A 24040-nucleotide genomic window follows, 5' to 3' on the forward strand; every position below is an offset into this window, starting at 1 on the left:
TAACAGCCCAGTAATTAACTTTTAATGGAAGAATAAACAGAACTGCTGTTAAGAATTTTCTAGTAAGATACATCACACTGACATATATCCATAAATAGTAGTAGATCAGTAGCAGCCCTCATGATACCCTCCTTGGTATCATGTACTTTATAGTTATAACACCACCAAATGGAAGTATTCTGCTTGGTTGCAGGGGCAATTTTTTTTGACATTGAAAAACCAATTCTTTTTAAATTTCTGGAAGCTCAATAGCTATTAACTCCATACTGAGCAAAATCATATTCAAAGGCACCATAAAATAATTGGGCTGTTACCATGAGGTCTGCAAAACATTTTGAAGGTACAATTACCAGAGCCTGAAAGCAAAAAACAGCTTCTTTTCTACACTGTCAAGAAAGCAAACCCTAGGTTGCTAAGGTGATACAGTAAAAGGTCAAATTCTGCTCATTGTTTCCCAGCAGAAAGAGACACTTTATGAATTGTGGGCTTAAGCACTAATTATTAATGATAAATCAGAAGACTTTTGGCCTTTGAGACTGAAAATATCTGTTGAATCTATTCTAAAAGGAAAATCACTTTTTTAATGAAGAATTTAGTATGTATTAATTTTCCTTAAAACTAATAGTCTTATCAATGGAAGGCTGGTTAGAATGCATAAAGATCCAGAGTGCTATTTTTGAACAAAATTAGATATCACCATTAAATATTTATTAAAGAGCCCTGGCCAGTTTGGCTCAGCGGTTAGAGCACTAGCCTGTGGTCCAGAGAGACCCAGGTTCGGTTCCCACTAAGAGTGCGTACCTCGGTTGCAGTTTGTCCCTGGCCCTGGTTGATCGTGCAGGTGGCAGCCACTCGATATGTCCCTTTCACGTCGACATTTCTCTCTCTCTCTTCCTCTCTCTCCCTCCCACTCTATCTGAACAAAAAATAAATAAAAAAATGTCCTCGGGCGAGGAAAAAAAAAAGTATTAAAGATTTATAGGAAGAATAAAAAGTTTTAGGAACCAGAAGGGATCTTAAGAAATCTTCTAATATAAACCTATCCTTTTATTGATTATGACTGTGAGAAGCAGGGAGATTAAACTACTTGCATATGTGATATATTAGTAAGTGGCAACATTATATTTCTAATTCAGTTTCCCTAACTCTCTGTTTGATGTTCTTTTCTTCATGCTATACCACAAAGAACTTCAGGCATGCTAGTATGCATAGTAACATATATAGACAGATCAATAAAACGAGGATATGCTCTTGGGCACTAGGGACTGGTTGCAAAGGAATTACAGGGTGTGGCAAAAGCAGGTTTACAGTTGTGAGTACATGAAAGTTTGTTCTAGTATTACTTTTTAATTATTGTATTATTTTCCATACAAACAACTGTGAATCTACTTTTGCACCACCCTGTATAACCGTTACACAAGAACACACTAGGAAGAAAAAATAAAATTCAGAGAACACAAACCTTAGTCAAACTGCTAAATACACATACTTTTTTTTTTATCCTCATCTGAGGATTTTTTTTTTTTAATTGATTTTTGAGAGAGAGGAAAAGAGGGAGGGAGGGGGAGAGAAAGAAAGAGGTGGTAACATTGATGCAAGAGAAACATCAATCATTTGCTTTGATTGGTTGCCTCCTGTTTGCTCCTGGACTGGGGACGGAACCTGGAACCTAGCTATGTGCCCTGACCAGGAATTGAACCCACAAATTTTGGTGTACGAGATGATATGCCAACCAACTGATATACCCCCACACACACCTTCTTCACAGTCACTTTCAAGCATAAAAAGGCCATTTTAAGCTGTTTATATATATATGATGAAGCAAGAAGCATCCAAAGGCAGTATTAGTAATTAATCAGAATTGTGCTTATTTCTAAAAATCTTTGCATATTTAATGAGAATTTAGTACATTTAAAATCTGTGGATGTTTATATTTACTTAAAAAAGCTATAAAATATTTTTAAAAATTAATCAATGCAAAGAAACATATCATTTGGAAAGAAAATTTAAGCTATTAAAGTCACATTCAATTAAGGCAAAAACATACTCTTTTTCAAACTCCTTGGCAATTTTTATCTTCTCTAGATCTATTTTCACCAGCTTCATTTTAAGATCTTCAATTTCTTCTTTATAGGGTTTAGCTCCTAAAGCAACTTTGTCCTTTTTTAGAGAAAAGAAAAATAAAATAATTTTAGAGAAGTTTCAAAGAGTTGGGAACTGTCTTTATCTGATAGAAACACTTTAAAACAGCAAACTCTCAATATATGAAAAGTGGGAAAGGCACATACATTTTAACGCTCAAATGACTAACAAATATCTGATGTTAAGTATATTTGAAGCTATTGGGAACTAATATGTGAGAGTGCATTTGAAAAATTTATTTCTTAAAACAAAATCTTTTCCCAATTAAAAAATACTAACAAAAAAATGAAACAGGAAGATGTCAGAAGAAAAATATAAAACTAGAACTGAATTCAAGGCACAAAGTATTATATAGCATTATTGGGGGTATTCTGTATTCAAAGATGGTTCAACCCAGTGACATAAATATATCTACTTTCCACTCAGAAAAAAATTATTCATCTATAAATACATACATACATCTTTTTTAATGAATAAAAAAAATCACTGAATAAATGTTAAACAATGAACATTTTAATTTTATTATTTTTAAAATTTAAATTGATCTTTTACTATTTTAATTTTATTATTTAATTTATTTTATTATTTTTTCCATTCTTGTCTTCTTTCTAATCTTAACTGGAATGATGAGACACTGGAGCCAGAATAGCAAATTCAAATGTCTATTAGGGTCAGACTCAAGTAGCAGAATTGTGAGAAGTGGCTGGGACTAAAATAAAAGGAATTGGTAAGGATGTAATTAATGAGGGTGTGTTCAATTAAAAAAACATTGAAATGACTGTTATTTCTAAAGAAAACAGGTCAGATTCAGCCCACAGGCTAACAAGTAGGACTCAATAACAGGGCAATTAAATTAAAAAAAATTTTTTTAAAATGTATTTATCTAATAAGGAGTGTTAAATATTTAGATAAGAAGCATTAAAAAAATGAACATACATCTTAAACTATAAAAAATAATATCTATATGTCTTTTAAAATTTTTCTAGAGAGATAAAAATAATCATTATTATTCTCCTACATTTCATTTCTAAGGTGTCACTTGCTTTTTCAAAGCCTGAGTATTGAACTTGAGATATACCTAGCTAATAGGAAGTTGAAGTAAAAGATCATATTCACAAATAATCTGCTAAATTCAACAGTAATAGGAAAATAACAACCTCTTTTATTTGTGAGTTTGTGAAATTACCTGAAGTACTTGGGTCATTTCGTTTGTTTTTTCAAGGCATTTATTTAATTCATTAACTTGCACTTGAAGTTTTGCTATTACGTCATAAGTCATCTCAAGTTCTTTCTGCATCTTTATAATCTTGTCTTCCTTATGCATAGCACTTTCTTTAGCTTCACGTAGTGAAGTTTCCAGCTCTTGAATTTTCTATCAAAAAAAGAACACATATGGGGAAAATTGGACAGGGACATGCAAAAACATGAAACTAGATTACCAACTTACACTATACACAAGAATAAATTCAAAATGGATAACAGACTTAAGTGTTAGTCATGAAACCATAAAAATTCTAAAAGAAAACAGGCAATAAAACCGCAGACATCTTGAAAAGCAATATTTTTACCATTATATCTCACAGGGCAAGGGAAACAAAGGAAAAATAAACAAATGGGACTACATCAAACTAAAAAGCTTCTGTGCAGCAAAAAAAAAAAAAAAAACCACACACAAAATCCATCAACAAAATGAAAAGGGCCCTGACTGGTTTGGATCAGCGGTTAGAGCATCGACCTGCGGTCCAGAGAGACCCGGGTTTGGTTCCCACTAAGGGCACGTACCTCGGTTGCAGTTTGTCCCCGGCCCTGGTTGGGTTGTGTGGGTGGCAACCACTCGATGTGTCCCTTTCACATCGATGTTTCTCTCTCTCTCTCTCTCTCCCTCCCACTTTATCAGAACAAAAAAAATGGAAAAATGTCCTCGGGTGAGGATTAAAAAAAAAAAAAAAGGGAATCCACTGAAAAAGAGAACATATTTGCCAAAGATACATCTGATAAGGGGTTAATTTTCAAAATATATAAAGAAAAAACCTAATTTAAAAATGGGCAAAGGACTTGAATAGGCACTTCTCCAAAAAGAACATACAGATAGATGGCTAATAGACATATGAAAAAATGTTCAGCATTACTAATCATCAGAGATACAAATTAAAACCACAATGAGATATAATCTCACACCTGTCTGAACAGCTATCATCAATAAATCAACAAACAACAAGTGCTGGCAAGGATGTGGAGAAAGTGGAACTCCATACACTTTGGTGGGAATGCAGACTGGCTGCAGCCACTGTGGAAAAGTGTCGAGTTTCCTCAAAAACTTAAAAATAAAACTGTCTTTTGACCCAGTGATCCCACTTCTGGGAATATATCCTAAGAAACCAAAAACACTAATTTGAAAGAATACATGCACTCCTATGCTCACTGCAGCATTATTTATAACAGTCAAGATCTGGAAACAGCCCAAGCGCCCATCAGTAGATGAGTGGATAAAAAGCCATGGTACATTACACAATAGAATACTATACAGCTCTCAAAAAGAAGGAACTCTTACCCCTTGTGACAGCATGGATGGACCTGGAGAGTATTATGCTAGGCTAAATAAGCCAGTCAGACAAAGACACCTATCACATGATCTCACTAATATGTGGAATCTAACAAACAAAATAAACTGATGAACAAAATAGAAACAGAGGCATGGAAACATGGAACAGAATGACAAATGTAAGAAGGGAGGGGAGTGGAGGGGCAGGATTAGATAAAAGAAGGTGAAGTGAGTAGCCAAAGAACATATGTACATGGACTATGGACACAGACAACAGAGTGGTGAAGGACAGGGGAGGGGTTGTTGGGGCTGAGTGGAGGTGGACGTGAGTGGATGGGGTGAGAATGGAGGACATCCTGAAATAGGGCAACAATTAAAAAAAAAAAAAAAAGACACACATATAAGGTCTGTCATGAAGACAGAATCATAGTATATAATTTTAACACAAAGATGATCATATAGAGATATTAATTTTTCACAGACTAAATTAGCAAAGGATAGAAAAAAAACCAAATGTCACACTATTTACACATGTATTATTTTTTCATTTAGAAGCTGATGATTTTTGGACTAAAAATGCCCCAAATTTATATTATAATGTTTAGTGTTTATTTTATTTACTGGTTAGCACAGTGAAGTCCTAAACATATTAAATTTGCACTCACATTTTAAATTAACACTACTTAAAGAAAGCACATTTTTAATTGACACTTTAAGGTAATACACATCATTCCCTTTATTTTTTTATTAAAAAATTTTTTTTTTCTTTACTGATTTTATAGAGAAAGGGAGAGATAGAGAGAGAGAAAGATAGAATCATGGAGAGAGAACATGGACTGCTGCCTCCTGCATGCCCCCCACTGGGGATTTGGCCCACAACTCGGGCATGTGCCCTGACTGGGAATTGAACCGGCGATCTCTTGGTGCATGGGTCAATGCTCAACCCACTGAGCCAAACTAGCCGGCATTCCCTTTATTTTTATTACTTACATTAAATGGAAAAATACAAGTATGTGGAAAATTTCCAAGGCATATGTGAAGGGTGAGTTTCCCCACCTCAGAGCCCAAGTTGACCCTGAAGCGATGACTACTAAACACTTTCAAGTGTATCCTTTCAGAACTTTCTATGTGTACCTAAGCATATATAGTATATAAAAACAGTCAGTCATACATACAATAGGAACATACTAAACATACATACACTTTTACATCTTTTTTTTAATAACTTGACAATGTATTTTCAGATCTTTCCATTATCAACACATAAAAATCTCTTACATTTTTGTTTTCATAAATATATACATCCTGTTTCATGGAAATACCATAAATTAGTTAACCCATCACCTACTGGTGAACATTTAGGTTATTTCTAGTTTTTTCAAGTACAAAAATACCTGAATTTGTTCATGTTTATAAGATTATTCTCATGTACACACATGCAGGTTATCCTGGAAAATGTATGTGTGTTTCCATTTGGCCCACCTAGATTACACTTTTGTTTAATGAGTGAGGTAGGAATCCAGACCTATGTCTGCCAGATGGCTACCTGGTTGTTCTCAGTCAAATATTGTTACCCTTATCCTCCAGTGAACGTACTGCTGAACTCTCTGTGCTGTTCCACTGCTCTGTTTGTCTGTTCCTGTGTCATTGCCAAGTTATTCTATGCTACTCTCATTTGGCCTAAGTACCAAACTAAAAGCATATATTTTATTATCTAGTAGGGTATTTTCTCTGGGGTCACTGAAGATGGAATTTTCTTCTGCTTCTTTATCTTACTGCTTTGGTAGATGAGTTTCAAATTTCCACTATTTTTATATCTACCAGCTGGCTGAAGTCTGTTGTGATCAGCAAATCAATAAACTGTATACTCGGGTTCTACTAGTTTCCCATAGTAATTATTAAATTGTAAGTATTTATTTTGGTAAAAATGATAAATATACTCTTGAAATATAATTTACTCTTGGGTTTCCCATTAACTCATTTTGTAGGGTAACAAAATAGAATAGCATGTTTGCTTTACAGACTCCCAAGGGTAGTTAGTAAAGTAACTGGATTATTCAAATAAAAGTAACTGGAATATTCAAATAAATACTAATTTTGAACACAGGTTAATCTGCATAAGAAATCTATTATATTTTTAGCTCCTTATATTTTTTATTATAATATTAACCAATATTACAGATATTGATGCTAATTGGAAAAAGTAAATTGCTTTTTCCTCTAATCTAGTTCTATATACAGACAGATTACAGTTTAATAGAAAGTCACATGATTTAGGAAATTTATAATGTTGGGTAATAATACATGACATGTTATTCAAATTAAGCTATGAGTTACTTCCGTTTTTAAATCCAAAGGAAGACCTCATATAATGTCTAGCTTTATAATTACTTAACTGAGCGACAGTCACAATAGAACTAGCCCATCACACACACACACACACACACACACACACACAGTGCGCGCGCAAAGGTGATCCATGTTCCTTAGTGAATACTTTCTATACTCTGCTCTGAAATGTTATATGAGATATATTTTTAACTCTGAGATGAAGCTGCAAATTAAAAACTACAAAAAAATTAATATACCTCTGTGATTGGTTGTGTGGTTCTTGTTGTAACATGAAGATTCTTATCATCTGGTGTAGTAGGATTAGCAAGGGCACGAGGTGGCTGAGAGATCTTCAAAGTTTGGTAGTTTTTAAATAGTTTTTCATTTTCCTCTTTCATTGATTTCAGGTCACGTTCCCATTCTTTGGCTAAAGCAGCATTTCTTTCCTCAAACTCTGTTGATTCATTCACTATAGCCTATTGAATAGTAAAAATACCATTACAGCTCTAAACAGTTATATACTAAAAAAAACAAAAAACAAACCACTATGAAAAATACTAGAATTCTAGGACAAGGTATTTGTTGAAATTCATTTTCAGTATGTGAAGAACATAACATTTTTTGTGGTTTGCATCAGTTCTTGAAATTTCAGATGATGTTTGTTGTTGAGGAGAATAAAAGAAGGATAAGAACTGGAGAGGATTCATATTGATTTGGAAGATGATACTCTCGCTATCAGATCAGTACACATATATGAAAAGGAGTGTGAAGATTTGTGAAGATTAAAGTCTCTATATGTTATGGCTCATAACAAAACATTAACTGACATCTAATAGCAGAACACATCCAGTAAACATAAAAACAATCAATTTTCCTGTTTCATTCCAAACCTCAGTGTTTATAGAAGAAATAACTCAGACTTTTAATAATTAATTTGAAAATCTTATATTTCTTTGCAGGGAATAACAATCAACACTGTCTTTTACATCACAAAATAACTAACTCTAAACTTACCTAGCCTTTTTATTTACTAATTCCTATACAATATTCTTTTTGTTCTCATCATAAATGGTTTATTGGTCTTACCTCCAACTTTATTTGTGGCTTTATGGTAATTCTATCAGCCCTAGATCCTAAATTAGTTGTATTCTTGCTGGTACCCTGGACTCTTCTTGGCTCTGGACTACTGACCTCATGCCATGTAAAATCACCAGTTCCTACAGTCTGGGTGCTGAAAGAAGCAACATGCCCATGCCAGTCCACATGGTAGACATCCCTCCATATTACAAAAAACTGAATTATATGGAGTTTATCTTATTTAAACATTGGTTTTATTCTTTTCTCTACTGATTGCAGATTTTTTTTAAGTTCATTTATTATTTTGCTAGCTCCAGGCATTCAACAAATTAGATGAACTATCCATTAAACATTATCTATATTTCGATGTGATTTATGTATAGTTTCCAGATGAAACCAAAGTGTTAGGAAAGAACTACCCAAACACATGAATAAAAATAACCAATCTTAAAAGCTATATACTCTAGCTCCCTTTGCTCCAATTGCATATATAAGCAATTTTCTGATTTCTACATATTTCACCAGATATATGAAGCAGCGATTACTTCAGAGAACAGGATATTCTTATCAGTGGAAAGTACAACAAATTAATAAACTGATCTTAAGTAATGTTGGTTCTTATGAATCTGTTTCCTAGAGCTGATCACCTTGGCAACAACGATCCAAATCATAGTTTTGAACCTCAAGTTGGACAGAGCGTCTGCTAGTGACCCACTGAGATGAAAAGCACACCAGGCCTTACTACAGTAGCTTTCCAGGACTGTCTGTGGCTGTACCACAGCTCATGTCTCACCTTGTCTGAGGCTACTTAGGGAAAAGGCTCAACTCCTACACAAGTAGTGAAAAGTGAGAAAGGAAAGGAGACTGGAAAGAGGATTCAAGATTTCACAAGTGGAAGTCAATTATTACACACCCATGTTTTGTTACCTTCTTTACAAGTACAACTTGATATCTTAAGGAAGTATAATATGTTAGAGGAAGAACATGTTTTACATAATCAATTTTTTTCACAAAGCATGTAAAAATAAATGAAAGAAAATATACTTAAAAATCTAATTGCTCTAAGTTCGTTTAAGAATGAGGTAGAAAAATTAAAACAAACAACAAAAAGAATGAGGTAGCATAATAAAAATTACTACTTACAATTATTCTATTATTATAGAACTTATTCACTTGAAAAATCCTATCATTTTCTTTCTGGATGCCACTTTTAAGCTTTTCTATATCAAAATGAGTATTCAACCACTCTTCCAAAAAGTGGGTAATTTCTTTCCTATTACTTAGCACTTGTTGAAATTCAGTCTTTATGTTGTGGAAGTCACTTTCTGAAAAATCTTTGAGAATTTCCTGTGTTAAAAAAGTAAGCAACAAATTGCATGAGCGTTAGGAAAGTCTTTACCTAAATATCACAAAAAGGGGAAAATACCTTACTGAACTCTCATTCTTGATATATATTTTTTATTGTTGAAAGTATTACAGATATCCCTTTTTTCCCCGTTGACCCCCTCCTCCACTCCCACCTCCTCTTGCTTGCCCCATTGGTTGTGCATATACGCACATAAGTTCTTTAGTTTATCTCCCTGCCATTCTTAATATTTTTGAAGTAAATATAGTTCTAGTTATTCAAATCATATTAGAAATTTAAATAAAAGTTTAATTTAAAAATTTATTCCAGTTATTTGAATAAGAAAGTTTGACAGCGTAGGCTATGTAACAGGCATATCTACAAATTCTGCCTGTTAGAATTAAAACCTGTCAAAATGACAGATCTGTGACTAATGATCACAGTGTGTGAAGTGCTTCTGGAGAGACCTTTCTGCGCATGCGGAAGGCCTCATGTGCATGCTAGAAATTGGATGCTAACCTCGCACTTCTGGCTGAGAGCAGGACACTCCATGTGGAGCTGTTGCAATAAAAATGTTTCTGACTCCCAGTCACAGTTCTAGGAAGGTTTAGAAGGCATTTAGAAACTTATTCTGGGGTTCCATGAATTCTCACTTGCTGATATTAAGTAAAGTTTTCTGAATCAGTGGAGTTCTGAAAGGAGGCTACTCTATTACTTGGTACTCTTTTACTCCGCAGTTTATTTTTAATTTTTGGTAAATGAAAATACCTCTAAGCATATGAAAAGGTACCTTTCTATTTGATTAAAAAAAAAAAAAAGGCTTAAAATCAAATTAAATCCATTTACAATAAATTATACCTCAATATGTAGATCCACCTTCTGGCTCAATTGGAGGTCCCTTAATTCTTTGGATGGTACATCATAATCTTGTGGAAGGTACTCAAGTTGACTTAGCAGCTCATTTTGCTTTTCTACTTCATCAGTAAAAGCCATTTCAAATTTATTGATGGATTCATGTTGTTCTTTCTTTATCATTATAACATTGCTTAATGCATACTTGCAGAGAAACAAACAAATTTGGAAATTAAACTTGTATCACATTTAGAGGATGTTTTAAACCTTCAAGACGAATGATGGAGTGGCATCTCATTTATCTAAACGCTCTGATAAGTGAGGAAAAAGGAAAGAGCCTCTCTCTATCCCCACTTTCTCCTCTCAGCATCTGGGAAGAGTAGCTTCTGGTTCCTTATTTCTGACTTTCTACTGGATATACCTCATGGATGTCCTAAAAATACCTCAGATTCAATGTTTAAAATGTAACATGACCTTTCCCTCCTAAAAATCCAATGTTCTTTATTGCCCCCTTTTTGGTTAATTACATCATCAATCACCCAGGTTTCCCAGCTAGATACTTGAGAGTTTATTTTCAACATCTTCTGCCTACCTTGCAAGGCTCGGTAACCAATATGGGTGTGCCACTGCCTCAAGACTATTCATCAAACATAGTTAGATGTTTGACTTCAAGGTGACAATAACCTGAATGTCTTATGTTCCATGGACTTTATGCATAAATTCTGGGTATCTGATTGTCAGGATTTGTGAAAGACTATCAGAACCTGAGGGGCAATTTAACTACACGGGACAGATACCTGTTCCTTACTTCCTCAATTTCTACCATTCCTTAACCTCTTATAATTTGGCCTCTTCCTTAACCACTCAACTAAAACTGCTCTGACAAAGGTCACCAATGAGCTCTATTATCAACAAATTGAGGAGATCTCTTCAGTCCATATGCTGGCAGTCTGAATTATGTGACATACTCTCCTCCAGTGACCTGAGTGACAGCACTTGTTTGGTTCTCTCCTATCTCTGACTTTTCTAACCTCGATCCCATATGTTGCTCTCTTTTCTGCTACAGCCTCTTGAAAATTTATCTTTTCCAGTGTTCTCTTCTTATCCCAAGGCTCTTATTCCTCTTTTATGCCTTCTGGGTGATCTTACACATATTGTATTATCCATCACCTATATGCTGATGAATCGCAAATCTTTATCTTTAGTCCTGACAAACTTCAGACTCACATGCTGTAAGCCCTGAGAAAGACACCTACTAAGAAGGGCTCTTGGTGGCTAACTGGCTCAAATTTGAGAAAACAAAGCCTAGCAGCCATTTCTGCACAGTGGCCCCTCACTCAAACTACACTTCACAAAGTAGTCTGCACTGAACTGGCTGCTTCTGCACTGAACTGCCAGCCTGCACTGGGTTTCTGCCACAGGAGCCAACCCTTAGAAAGGCATTCCTGGAGTCCTATTTTAACCACTAGGACTGAAGCTTTCCCTATCCAATCAGAGCTGTGCAGCTCCAGCCAACTGAAGCAGCTCTATTCTGACCAATTAGGACAGTGCCTTTTGGACCAATCAAATTGCGAGAATTTGGAGACCTCATTTGCATGAGGACAGGCCAATCAGAGACAGGGGCAGGAATTTTTACCCACACTTTCCCTCTCCTAGGAAGCCTGAAGACTGCATCTCCCTGGCTGAGCTGAAACACTAAAGATGTCTTGCCAGAGTGGATCAGAGCAGACCAGATCCTTGAGGAACAGGCAGAGCTGATTAGCTGGAGAGGGGCCTGGCAGAAGCTGTTCTACAGCCATGCTATTTTCACAGTTGTACTGTATCACAATTGAGCTATTGTTCCACAGCCGTGCTGTTTTCAAAACCTAACTGTATAACAATTGAGCTGTTTTGCACGGAATAAAGTGTCATTCTTCACCACACCCCAAACTGGGGATTCCTGTTGGCATTCAATTGGCACCAACAACCAGCTGACAATACCTACCAAGTTTCTCTTCTTGGATGTTCCAGCATAGTTATTTCTACCTCAAAAACACCTCAAAGTAAACACCTTATCTTCCTCCTACCTCATCCTCCTTGCTCCTGTTCCTTTTGTCTACAAATTTATCTTTCCACTCTTCACAAACTTGGCTCTGCCCAAATCCTAGGATGCAATCTAAACTTCTCCCCCTTACCTCCACTATCAAACATAGACCTTTATTTTAAGCTGGTAAATATTTAATCTCTTTCATCCCTTTCCTAGTAAAACAATCACCCATAATATCTCCCCTGGACAACTGTTAATGCCTCTTATCTCTTCTTTCTGCCATTAGGCTTACCCCTGCAAACTCCTATCTTGTTTATTTGTACTCAAGTATCTAAAATGGCAATCTGGTCACATTACTGTCACCACTTATAATAACTGTCTGGTGGCTCCCCATCATCTGCACAATGAACTCCATCCAACTTTTACTGCATGAGTCTGTCTTCCACTAGTCTTACTTTCTTTAACCTTTTTTCTGGTATGTCATATAACCTGCACATACTTCTCTCACTGCACTTACTATTACCTGTCTATACATCTACCTCACCCATTAGACTATGAAATATTTGAGATGTTATTCATACCTGTCTCTCGAGCACCTAAATGCAGTGTCTAGACCCATAGGCAGAGCTCAAGTTTTGATGAATGACCAGGTCCTAGGTGCACTGAGTATCTTGCACATACTATTCTTAGACCTATGTCATCTTTAATTCAGTTAGTAGCACATACACTAAGAAGCAAATATGTCAACTCGCAAAGGAGGACTTAAATACAATGAAGTTTGTAACCAACATTTATAGTAATATCTACAAAGATATTACTAAAAAAGTATTACCTTAAGATTCTTCATGACTCTGTAGAATTCCATGGAACACCTTTGGTTTACAGTGAGAAGTTTTTGAATCTCTCTGGTTTGTGGATATGGAAGTGAGAGGTTTGCCTTTATTTTAACTGAAAGCTCTTTTTGGGTTTCAATCTCCTTCTCCAGATCAAGAGACAATCTACGTAAGAATTCATAATGATGTTCCATCTCCGAGTATCTCTTCAGAAGCTCCTAAAGAAAATTAGAATTCAATCAACTTAAAAAATGATTATAAGTTAACAATAAATAGTTGTAGCCTTATGCTTTAACAATTTCTATTGGAAAGTAATAAATTAAGACCATTGTCTTTAAAAAACAAAAACAAAACACCCCAAACCTGATATTATTGATTTTGGATTACAGATATAATATAAAATTATCATGAAAATTTAAAAAATTCAAACAGCCAAGCCAGTGTGGCTCAGTGGTTGAATGTCAACCCATGCACCAAAAGGTCTCTGGTTCGATTCCTGATCAGGGCACATGCCCAGGTTGTGGGCCCAATCCCCAGTGGGGGGCATGCAGGAGGCGGCCAATCGATGTTCTCACTCACTGATGTTTCTATCTCTCTCTCTCCCTCTCTCTTCTTCTCTCTCTAAAAATCAATAATAAAAAAAATTTTTTTAATTAAAAAAATTTAAACAAATATAACAAAGAAAACCAGAAATAACCATTTTTCTTTTATCATTTTTATATTTTCTTTTAGTCTCTTGAACATCCATGATTTGAAAGAGCATATACAAAGTCTGAGAAGAAATCTGAGTGAATTCAATCTAGTATATATTGTAGCTCAAGGCTGAATCCTGGCTTAGGTTTATAATGCCACTGTGTGTTAGCAGATAAAACATGTGACTAGGAATCAAACTAGCTATTTGCTAGTTTGATATAGCCTCTTCACACCTTCCTATTTGCCTAGAATCTGAGTTTTCTAACCTTTTATCAGAGTTCCGGTTCTAGCTCTGTCACTTCCCGACTGCGGAACATTCTTGAGAGATTTTCTCAACTACAAAATGAAGACTATAATAACAGGACAGGTTTCCCAAGGGAATCAAGTAAAATATGTCAAACTATCTATACCCATGTAATCTATAAAATATACACACATTATATGTTAAAGTAAAATTATATTTATGAAAATTCTTCTATACCCAAGTTTTAAAATCAATCAGATTTGGTTTCAAATCCCGATTCTACCAATTTACCAGCTATGTGACCTTGGAAAACTACTAAACGTCCCCTCTCAACCTCAGTTTCTTTGTTTATAAATGAAGCAAGAAAACCTATCTCATGAGGTAAAGCACCAAATACAGTGCCTGGCATGTGGTACACACTCAATAAGCCTGGGCCCACAAGCTCAAATGATTAGAGGCAAGGCAGGTGACACAGTGGTCTGAATATAAGCGGAGGGACATGTTAGGTTCAAGCTGATACAATCATATAATAAATAACCCATTTAGCTCAGGGTGCTAAACAATAGAACAAGGGGCTTCTGACAATAATGAGTTCTCTTTCATAATTAAAAAAAAAAAAGCTAGATAGATGTTCATTAATCTTGAGTGTTAGAGAATGAATTCCTGTCTTTGGCTTTAGGGTAAGTCACAGTATAGTATGTAGTAGTCATTCATCTGTACTTTTAATAAATACATATTGAGAGAAAACAAGGAGCTCAACTAAGAGTGAACAAAGGAAATGGAGACAAACAGAGAGAACTAAAAAAAAAGATAGAAAACAGAGAACAAAGAGAAAAGAGAAAGAACAAAGAAAATGGAGATAGAAAAAAAGCAAAAGCAGAAAAAAAGAGAACAAAGAAAATACAGAGAATAAATGAAATGGAGAAAACAAAAGGAAATGAGAACACAGAAAAAGGAAAGAACAGAGAAAACAAAGAAAACAAAAAGAAAAACAACAGAGAGAGTGAAAAAAAACAAAGAAAAAACAGAACAAACAGATAAAAGAGAACAGAGAGAAAAAATAAGAGAACAAAGAAAAATAAGAGCCAAGAGTAAAAGGGCAGAGAAAACAGGGAATAAAGCAAGAACAAGAAAAAAGTAGAGAGGAAAGAGAAAATAAAAGGAGAAAACTGAGTGAACAAAGAGAAAAGAGGACAAAAAACAGAGTAAAGAAAGGACAGAGAAAAGAGAAAATTGAGAGAACAAAGTAAAAACATAGAAAATAGAAAAATAAAATAAACAGAAAAAAACAAAGAGAACAAAGAGGGAAAAAAGAGAACAAAAAGGACAAAGAGGGAATATAAAGAAAACAAAAAGAGAACAGAAAGAAAGGATAAAACAGAGAATGAAGAAAGAACAGAGTACAGAGGAAAAAAATAGATATGTATTGAATGCTGACTTCTGTTAGGAATGTATTAAACAAAACTCTCCAGGGATCTTGCATTTTAACAGGGGTGGCAGTAAATCTTGTTGGTTCTACCCTCAATACATAGACTCCAAACACTTCTCACTATTTCCACTGCTGTCTCTGGGTCAAGCCAACATCTCTTTGCTTGGATTACAAATGGTCCTCCATCACTCTGAGTAAAATCCAGTCTTTTAAAGGCACCACAGGCTGCCTCCTCCCCGCTAACTAACTCTCTGACCTCATTTCTTACTAGCTTTCTCCCTTCATGATGTTCCTGGAACCCATAGGAGCTTTGTACTTGCTGTTCTCCCTGCCCTCATTGCTCGTCCTGAAGATACCTGTATGTCTCAACCCTTCGCCTCTTTCAGGTATCTGCTCAAATATCATCTTTCCAGTGAGGCCTTAAACCCACAAGACTCCATGGGTTTATGTATGTATATATGCACACATACATGGATGCTCTAGGAAGTTTAGAAACATACTGACCATTATCTTATCCTCTGATTCCATAGACCAATGATTTTCAACCTTTCTTAATCTCAGACCACACATAAACGAATTACTAAAATTCTACAGCACACCAAAAAATAATTTGTTGCTAATTGGACAAAAAAAAAAAAAAAGGTATAATTTTGATTCATTCACACTGGATGGCTACTGTCATGTTGGTTGTTGTCATTTTTTTACTGGACAATCTAAGAGAAAATAGGTTGGTGCCCCTGACTAGTCAGGTATTACATGTTTTAAAAAAACACATGTTTTTTAAATTGATTTTAGAGAGGGAGGAAGGGGGAAAGAGAGGGCAGGGGTGAGAGAGAAGAGAGAGAGAGAGAGAGAAAGAGAGAGAAAGAGAGAGGAGAGATTTGTCGTTCCACTTGTTTATGTGTTCATTGGTTGACTCTTGTATGTGCCCTGACTGGGGATCAAACCTGCAACCTTGGTGTATTGAGCCGATGCTCTAACTAACTGAACTACCCAGCCAGGGCAGGTACTGGATATTTTAAAAATTCATGTGGCACACTGACTGAAAATCACTGCCATAGACCTTGGAAGGGGACCAATATTCATTTGTAACTTTAACGGGAGGCACTTACTTTTATCCTAAAGCACTTTTCTCTCAGGCTTTCTGTAAGGTGTTCTTTTTCATTACACAGTAACTTGTTTTCATATTTTTCTACATCCTTGTGGTGTCGTTGGTCCTGCTTTGACACAAAGAAATAAATAAGGCTTCAGTTATAACTACATTCACAGATAATTTCTACTCATACTTTTTCCAATTACATATTATATATCAAGTTTCAATAATGGAATTAAAAATTAACACTTGCAGTTCAAAAGCCATGTGAAAAATGGTCAGAAAATGAATAATACTACCACTAAGTCTTGTAGTGAGTGACTTCAACTCATTGGGGAAAAAAATGGGAGTACCAAGCACTTTTTGGAGACAGAATTTGTTCTTGTAAAAGTCATAGTTACAAATTAGATTTTAGATTTATCTCTGGTTCTTAAGTTTCCAAATAAGAATCACTGCTGCCAACTAAACACACTAGCAAAGACATCTGTACTATCTACGGCGTTCCAAGCCCTGATATATTATTTTAGCACCTTTAAACAGAAAACTCATATCCTGTTTACATTTTGTATTTCTGTATAAAACAACATATTTTCTCCCATTTGTTTATCTTGTTCACTATAGGACCTAAAAGAATAACTAACTGTTCAATAAAATATTTGTTGAAGGATTTAAATCTCTTTATACATTTAGTTAGGGCCAACATAAAAGTGATTCCCGAATGTCTGATATTTCTATTGAGATTACAAATGATACCGTTTTCCACTTTATTTTTTATTATTGAAATATGAGAAGGAAAAATACTTTTTATAGACTTCTTACAATTTCTTATCTGAATTTTGTTTTTCAGATATTCAATTTAAAGTTATAGTAGAACAACTCCCTTGCTTGGTATTTATCTTGCCTATTTTTCCTTCTAACTTCATTAACAAGAGCCCATGTCTAAAACTATCACGTACAGGGAGTGAAATAGGATATTTAATCTTTTATCAATCTAATCTTTCAAATATTTCTCCATTGAGAATAATACTATTTCTTGGTTTTAAAACCTTTAAAAAACATTTTGGCTTTAAAAAAAAAAATCTATTTCCAATTAGTGTGAAAAATTATAGTAATAGTTTCCTCATTACCCTTGTTTGTTTGTAGACATTTGCAAAAATCAACAACAAAAGAAACCATTGTTATCCTTTTCAAAAAACCTTGATTCTTACAAACAGTTACTAGATGGGGGAAGATTCTGAACTCACTCTAGCTATCATTTTTCTTAAGGTTTCTCTGAACAGGTCTCTTCCCATTTTGAGAGACTCTTATCCTCCTTTGCTCATCTCTTTCCTTAGCTACAATTCTTAGTTCTTCAAGGCTTTCATGAAGTTTTTTAGTCAAATGTAAGTTATTCATTTCCACATTTTGCAAAGATAAATTTTGAGCCTCAAATTGCTTCTTCAATTGTTCCATTTCATTATTTTTTTAATGAGTTTTATTGACACCTTTCATTTTAAGAGGCTGAACTTCTTTTCTTGAAGTTCTTGGATCTTGAGATAATTATAAAACAAGTTAGAATGCAAACAGAATTCCTTCAAGGAAGAAAACTAGTGTTTCTATCTATCTATCTATCTATCTATCTATCTATCTATCTATCTATCTATCTATCTGCATATCTGTCTATATCCTCTCTTATTTCACAAATAATTTTGGACACTCCCAAAGGAACAAAACACATACCATTTTTCGTAAATCATCTTTCGATTTATTTAAATCCTTTTGAATATCTGAAATCTGGGTTGTTTTTTCTGAAACTCTTTCTCTGAATTTATCAATAGTTTCTTGGTGCTCTTTCAAATGTGTACAAGCAATTTTTAGTTTCTGTTGTGTTTCCAGATCCTTTATTATTAGAAGAAATTGAGAAATGATGATATAAAGCAACATTACCTTTTCTTAATGATAAACTGGTTAAACAAGATCTTTAAAAAAGTGCATGCTTATAGTTAAAAACCACCAGCACTCCACCACTAAATCAGAACAGTGCAGAAGGATATAAATCAACAGTCCTTGTGCAGAGCCCAACCCAGCCCAGTCCTACTCCCTGCTGAACTCTGCTGCTTCTCACCTTTCATATCATTTGGACATCTCTCTAAATCATTGCCACATGCCCCATTCTTATGCTCAGTACACATAACATTACACAGAGGAACCCCACTTAGCCAGTGCCTCATTGGTGGACCTTTGGATCAAAATGTTGCGGTAAACGCTGCTGCATTTCTGCCCAAATGTGTGAATATACTGGTAGGATAAATTCATAGAAAAATTGCTTTAGCAAATGCATACACTGATAACTTTTTAATAAGATACTCTCAAACTGTCTTCTCACATATATGTAGAATCTAATGAATAAAATAAACTGATGAACAAAACAGGCCTAGAGGTATGGATGCATGGAACAGAATAAAAGATCTCGGGGAGGTGTGGGGGTGGGTGGACTAGAAGGATTAAGTGAAGAATATATATGCATAAACCGTGGACACAGACAGTAGGATGGGGAAGGCCTGGGGTGGGGTTGGGTGGATGGGGGCAAAAAGGAAGAAAATGGGAGACATCTGTAATACTGTCAACAAAATAAAAATTAAAAACAAAAGCAAACACGCAAACTTGTTTACTTGACAGAAAGAAGGAGCACAACTCACTCTAGCTATGGTTTCTTGTAGGCTTGCCTTGAGTTGGTCTCTTTCCAGTCTGAGAGTCTCTTCTGCTCTCCTTAGATTATCTCTTTCTTTCATTACACACTTCATTTCTTCAAGGTTTTCATGAAGTTTCTGAGCCAAATTTAGGTTCTCCATTTCCATTTTATTCAGAGTTAAATTTTGGTCTTTGAATTGTTTCTTTAATTTCTCCATTTCAGACATTTTCTTCTGTGCCTCATTGACATCTTCTTTTAACTTCAAGAGTTGATGTTCATTTGCCTTAAGTTCTTGGATCTTAGAAAATCATAAAATAACATGTTAGGATACAGATGGTTTTTAAGGGAAGGATAAAGAATAGTTTCTAATTGATTTAGACAACATCTCTTATGAATACTCTACATAATTCCACAGAGAAATTATTTTCTCTTGAGGTATAAGACACATTAAGTGCTCTTTTCTTAAGTATATAGCTCACTTACTCTTAACATATGTATATGTATTTACTTACTACCTAGGTTAAAATACAGAATCTTTCTAAAACCCTGTGGAGTTCCTACTATCCCATCCTACAACCATTATTCTGACTTTTCTCATCCTAGATGTGTTTTGCTTGCTTTTGATCTTATAAATCACAATGTATTTATCCATTCTCCTGTTGATAGGCATTTGAGTTGTTTTCAGTTTTCCGTAATATGATTAGAGCTACTATGAACATTCCTGTACATATCTTTATGTTGAACTATGCACTTTTTTCTCTTAGGTACATATCCAAGGAGTAGAAAATCTGGGCCACAGGCAGGTATATGTTTAGTGTTAGTAAAAACTGCCAAGCTATTTTCCAATGTGGCTGAACCATTTTACATCCCCAGTGGAATTTAGGTACAAATAAATCAGATATCTAATCAAAGCCCTCCCCCCATATATCTTTTCTTGTAATGCAGTGTTTAAATTTTCTAAAGCCATTTGCATATTTGATATTTCATCTGTTCTCAGAAACAATTTCTCTGAGTTCACTAATAGTTTCCTGGTGTTTCTTCAGATGCATGTGTATAATTCTTAGTTCCTCTTTTCTTTCCAGACTCTTTATCATTAGAGAAATTTTAAGAACAGTGACATATCTTAATGTTAACGAGTATTTTTTTTTTTTTAAATCCTCACGAGAGGACATTTTTTCATTTATCTTCAGATACAGTGGGAGGGAAGGAGAGAGAAACATCGATGTGAGAGACACACGGACTGGCTGCCTCCCAAACGACCCTGACCAGGGCTCGAGATAAACCGAAACCGAGGTACGTGACCTTGACCGGAATGGAACCCGCAACTCATTGGTCCGAAGGCCGATGCTCTAACTGCTGAGACAAACTGGCCAGGGAAAATAGTATTTTTTTTTAATAAAAGTAATATATTTTCTTAGTAAAAATAAAAGAACTATTACTTCTTACTCTACATTTTTGTTAGAAAGTTAAAAGCTTTCCCCTTTCCTGTCCTCCCCTTCCCACAATCTCTACTTTCTAGAGGCAAACACATTGTACACATATTATTCTACAACTTGCTTTTCCCACTTAGTTATTTTGAGATTGCAAATTAGGACACTGAAACATTTTTTTTTTTTTTTTACCTGTTGCACAGTATTCTGACATTGCTCATCTTCACTCAGTTTCGGATATTTTTGTTGTTTAGCATTTTTCTATTATAAACTGTTACAATGAACAGCCTTGTAGTATATGTGTGTTTGTGTACATTTATATCAAAGAAGGGTTCAGTGCTGTCAGAAAAGTTAAAAGCTCACTAAGAGGAGGTATGAGTGTAACTTACTTTGGCTTCCATTTCTCTGAGGCTTTCTCTGAGCTGATCTCGCTCCATTTTGAGAGTTACTTCCATTCTTCTCAGGCCATCTCTTTCCTCAGTAACACACTTCATTTCTTTGAGTTTTTCTTGAAGTTTCTGAGTCAACCTTAACTTCTCTGTTTCTATACTTTGCAAGATTGAATTCTGGGCCTCCAACTGCTTCTTCAATTGCTCTGTTTGATACATATTTTCCCTGAGATCATTTTTTGCCTTAAGACATTGATGTTCTTTTTCCTGAACTTCTTGGATCTTGAAGTAATCATACAATAAATTAAGATATAGACAGATATTGATAAAAAGCTAAACAATAGTTTATAAATTATGCAGACAAATCTGTACTTGTCCTCAATTTTAGGCTAATTCATATCCTTTTTTATTACACAAAAGACTTGATCCAAACTGTTTCTTAGGTAATAACTTAAAAGGAATACCTGTACTTTTAAGGCACTATTTTTGTTTTCTAAATCCATTTGCATATTTGATATTTCATCTGTCTTTTCAGAAACAATTCTTCTGAGTTCATCAATAGTTTCCTGATGCTCCTTCAGATGTATGTGAGCAATTCTTAGTTCCTCTTGTTTTTCCAGATCCTTTATTAGAGAAAGAAAAATAATATATTCAGAGTAACACAATTCAAACCCTATGTAGACAAGAACAGAGTAAGATATAAAAATTTCCCTCCCTCCTTACACCTCCCAGTGCTCCATCCTCTAAGTGACTCTTAGATGTCAATACATGCTAGATATGCTACAGTAAAATTTCCCCTTTCCCTACCAGGATACTTCCAAATCAATACCACAACTCTATCTCATTCTTTCTCTGTGGCCTTGGATTCCATGGTCTAAATGTGCTGCACTTATTTAACCAGTCTCCTACTAACGAACAGTTAGAATCTCCCCCCGCCCCCAAAAATAATTTTATTGATTTTAGACAGAGGAAGGGAGAGGGAAAGAGAAACATCAATGTGAGAGAGAAACATCTATCAATTGCCTCCTGCACACCCCCTACTGGGGATTGAGCCCACAATTCAGGCATGTACTCTGACTGGGAATCAAACTGGTGGCTTTTGGGTGCACAGGACGACACTCAACCAAGACACACTGGCCAGGGCTAGAATTTCCCCAACTTTTTGGTGTGCTTTATTTTGTTATTGCAGTGTGCTGCAATGAATATCCTTCTACAAATATCTTTGCACAATTGTGCTCATGCGTGCAGGATAAACAGCTACAATTGAACTTTTTGGATCAATGAATAAACTTACTAAAATACTTGCAAGATATTACCAAATACACTCCCCTTCCTCCTTCAACCTTCCCCAAGGTTGGACCAGTTTTATACTCCCACCAATCCTATTGCCCATGGTTCTTTTGGGACACAGTGTCATATTTACTAGATGAGGAAAAGATGGTAACTTACTCGAATTACAGTTTCTCTTAGGTTTTCCTTGAGCTGGTCTCTCTCTACTTTGAGAGTCTCATCCGCACTCCTAAGATCATCTCTTTCTTTTGTAACAGAACTCATTTCTTCAAGGTTGTCGTGGAGTCTCTGAGTCAACTTTATGTTTTCCACTTCTAGGTTTTCCAGAGTTGACTTCTGGGTTTCAAGTTGCTTCTTCAAGTACTCCACTTCATACATTTTCTCCTGAGTCTCACTTACAGCTTTCATCCTAAGAAGCTGATGTTCTTTTTCCTGAAATTCTTGAATCTGAGAAAATCATAGTTCAAGTCAGAGATGTGGGGAAAAAGGAAATTTGTTTCTAAATTAAGTCAATCATCTTTACATTTAGTTTAATGTATGTCCTCTTTTCTTCCATAGGGACGTGAAGAATACAATGATGAGATGTCATTTTCCGACTTAACAAGACCTACCTTTCCCCATAATCCAGCATCTGAATTTTCTAAATCTCTCTGCATATTTGCTTCTTGATCTGTTTTCTCTGAACTATTCCTTGTACTAATAGTTTCTTGGTACTCCTTCAGAAGACTATAAGTAGTTTTTAGTTCCTCTTTGATTTTCTGTCTCTATGATTAGAGCAAAATGATAAAAATTAATAGTGAACATTGTTGTCATCGCCTTAACACTTTTTATATCCAAAATCATCAGAAAAGGAAAACTCACTTCAGCTACAACTTCTTTAATGTTTTCTTTGAGTTGGTCTCTCTCCATTTGAAGTGCCTCTTGTACCCTTTTTAGTTCATCTCTTTCTGTAAGTATAATTTTTATTTCATCTTCACTTTTCTGAAGCCTCTCAGATAACTCGAACCTCTCGCCGTCTATGCTTTCTAGGGATGCATCTTTGGCTTTGAGTTGCTCCTTTAATTGTTGCACTTCACTAATTTTTTCCTGAGTCTCACTGATTTCTTTGACGCAAATAAACTGTTCCTGTTTTCCACGAAACTCTTGCATCTTAAAATAATGATAAATAGCCATAAAAAATACACATATATAAAATCCATTTTTATCTGTGTATCAGTATATATATGTATGTTTTTGTGCATATATGTGTGTATTCATATCTATATATATATGGTAAAAAACCCAGTATGCTCTCCAAAAGAATTTAGTATGTAAACAGTAAGTATTCTTTGTAATTCAGTTAGCTATTTCCCTCAGGTTTTTTCCCAACTGTTCCTTTACCCCCAATTTACCTTTTTCTGTAATTCATCATTGGTTGTTTCTAATTCCTTTCGCACGCTTGATAGTTTAGTTTCTCTCTCTGCAAGATTTTCTCTCAGATTATCAATAGTTCCCTCCTGTTCTTCCAGGCGACAATGAGCAACTTTAAGTGCCTGCTCGGTTTCTAGGTGCTTTATTAACAGAGGAAATTGTAAGAAATTTATAGAAACATTTTCAAAGGTTTAGTTTCTACAAAAATATTTGCTTACAAATTACTTACACACACGGAAAAGA

General features: G+C 35.0%; 1 protein-coding gene across 3 annotated transcripts in view; it reads right to left on the reverse strand.

The window, feature by feature from the left end:
- The window catches only part of CENPE (centromere protein E), a 71246-nt gene that overhangs the window by 15636 nt on the left and 31570 nt on the right, over positions 1-24040 (reverse strand). For all 3 annotated transcript variants that reach the window (XM_036269235.1, XM_036269252.1, XM_036269245.1), the window contains 15 exons: positions 23779-23937; positions 23249-23536; positions 22999-23151; positions 22547-22834; positions 21562-21720; positions 21098-21379; positions 19286-19576; positions 18327-18485; positions 16627-16734; positions 13148-13366; positions 10296-10493; positions 9236-9439; positions 7273-7491; positions 3329-3514; positions 2048-2160 (listed from right to left, as the gene is read on the reverse strand). In XM_036269235.1, the coding sequence (XP_036125128.1) occupies positions 2048-2160; positions 3329-3514; positions 7273-7491; positions 9236-9439; positions 10296-10493; positions 13148-13366; positions 16627-16734; positions 18327-18485; positions 19286-19576; positions 21098-21379; positions 21562-21720; positions 22547-22834; positions 22999-23151; positions 23249-23536; positions 23779-23937 (3026 nt within the window). The remainder of the gene's footprint in view (positions 1-2047; positions 2161-3328; positions 3515-7272; positions 7492-9235; positions 9440-10295; positions 10494-13147; positions 13367-16626; positions 16735-18326; positions 18486-19285; positions 19577-21097; positions 21380-21561; positions 21721-22546; positions 22835-22998; positions 23152-23248; positions 23537-23778; positions 23938-24040) is intronic.

This window comes from Molossus molossus, unplaced genomic scaffold (genome assembly GCF_014108415.1).
Source record: "Molossus molossus isolate mMolMol1 unplaced genomic scaffold, mMolMol1.p scaffold_m16_p_1, whole genome shotgun sequence".
In the NCBI taxonomy this organism is placed as follows: Eukaryota; Metazoa; Chordata; class Mammalia; order Chiroptera; family Molossidae; genus Molossus; species Molossus molossus.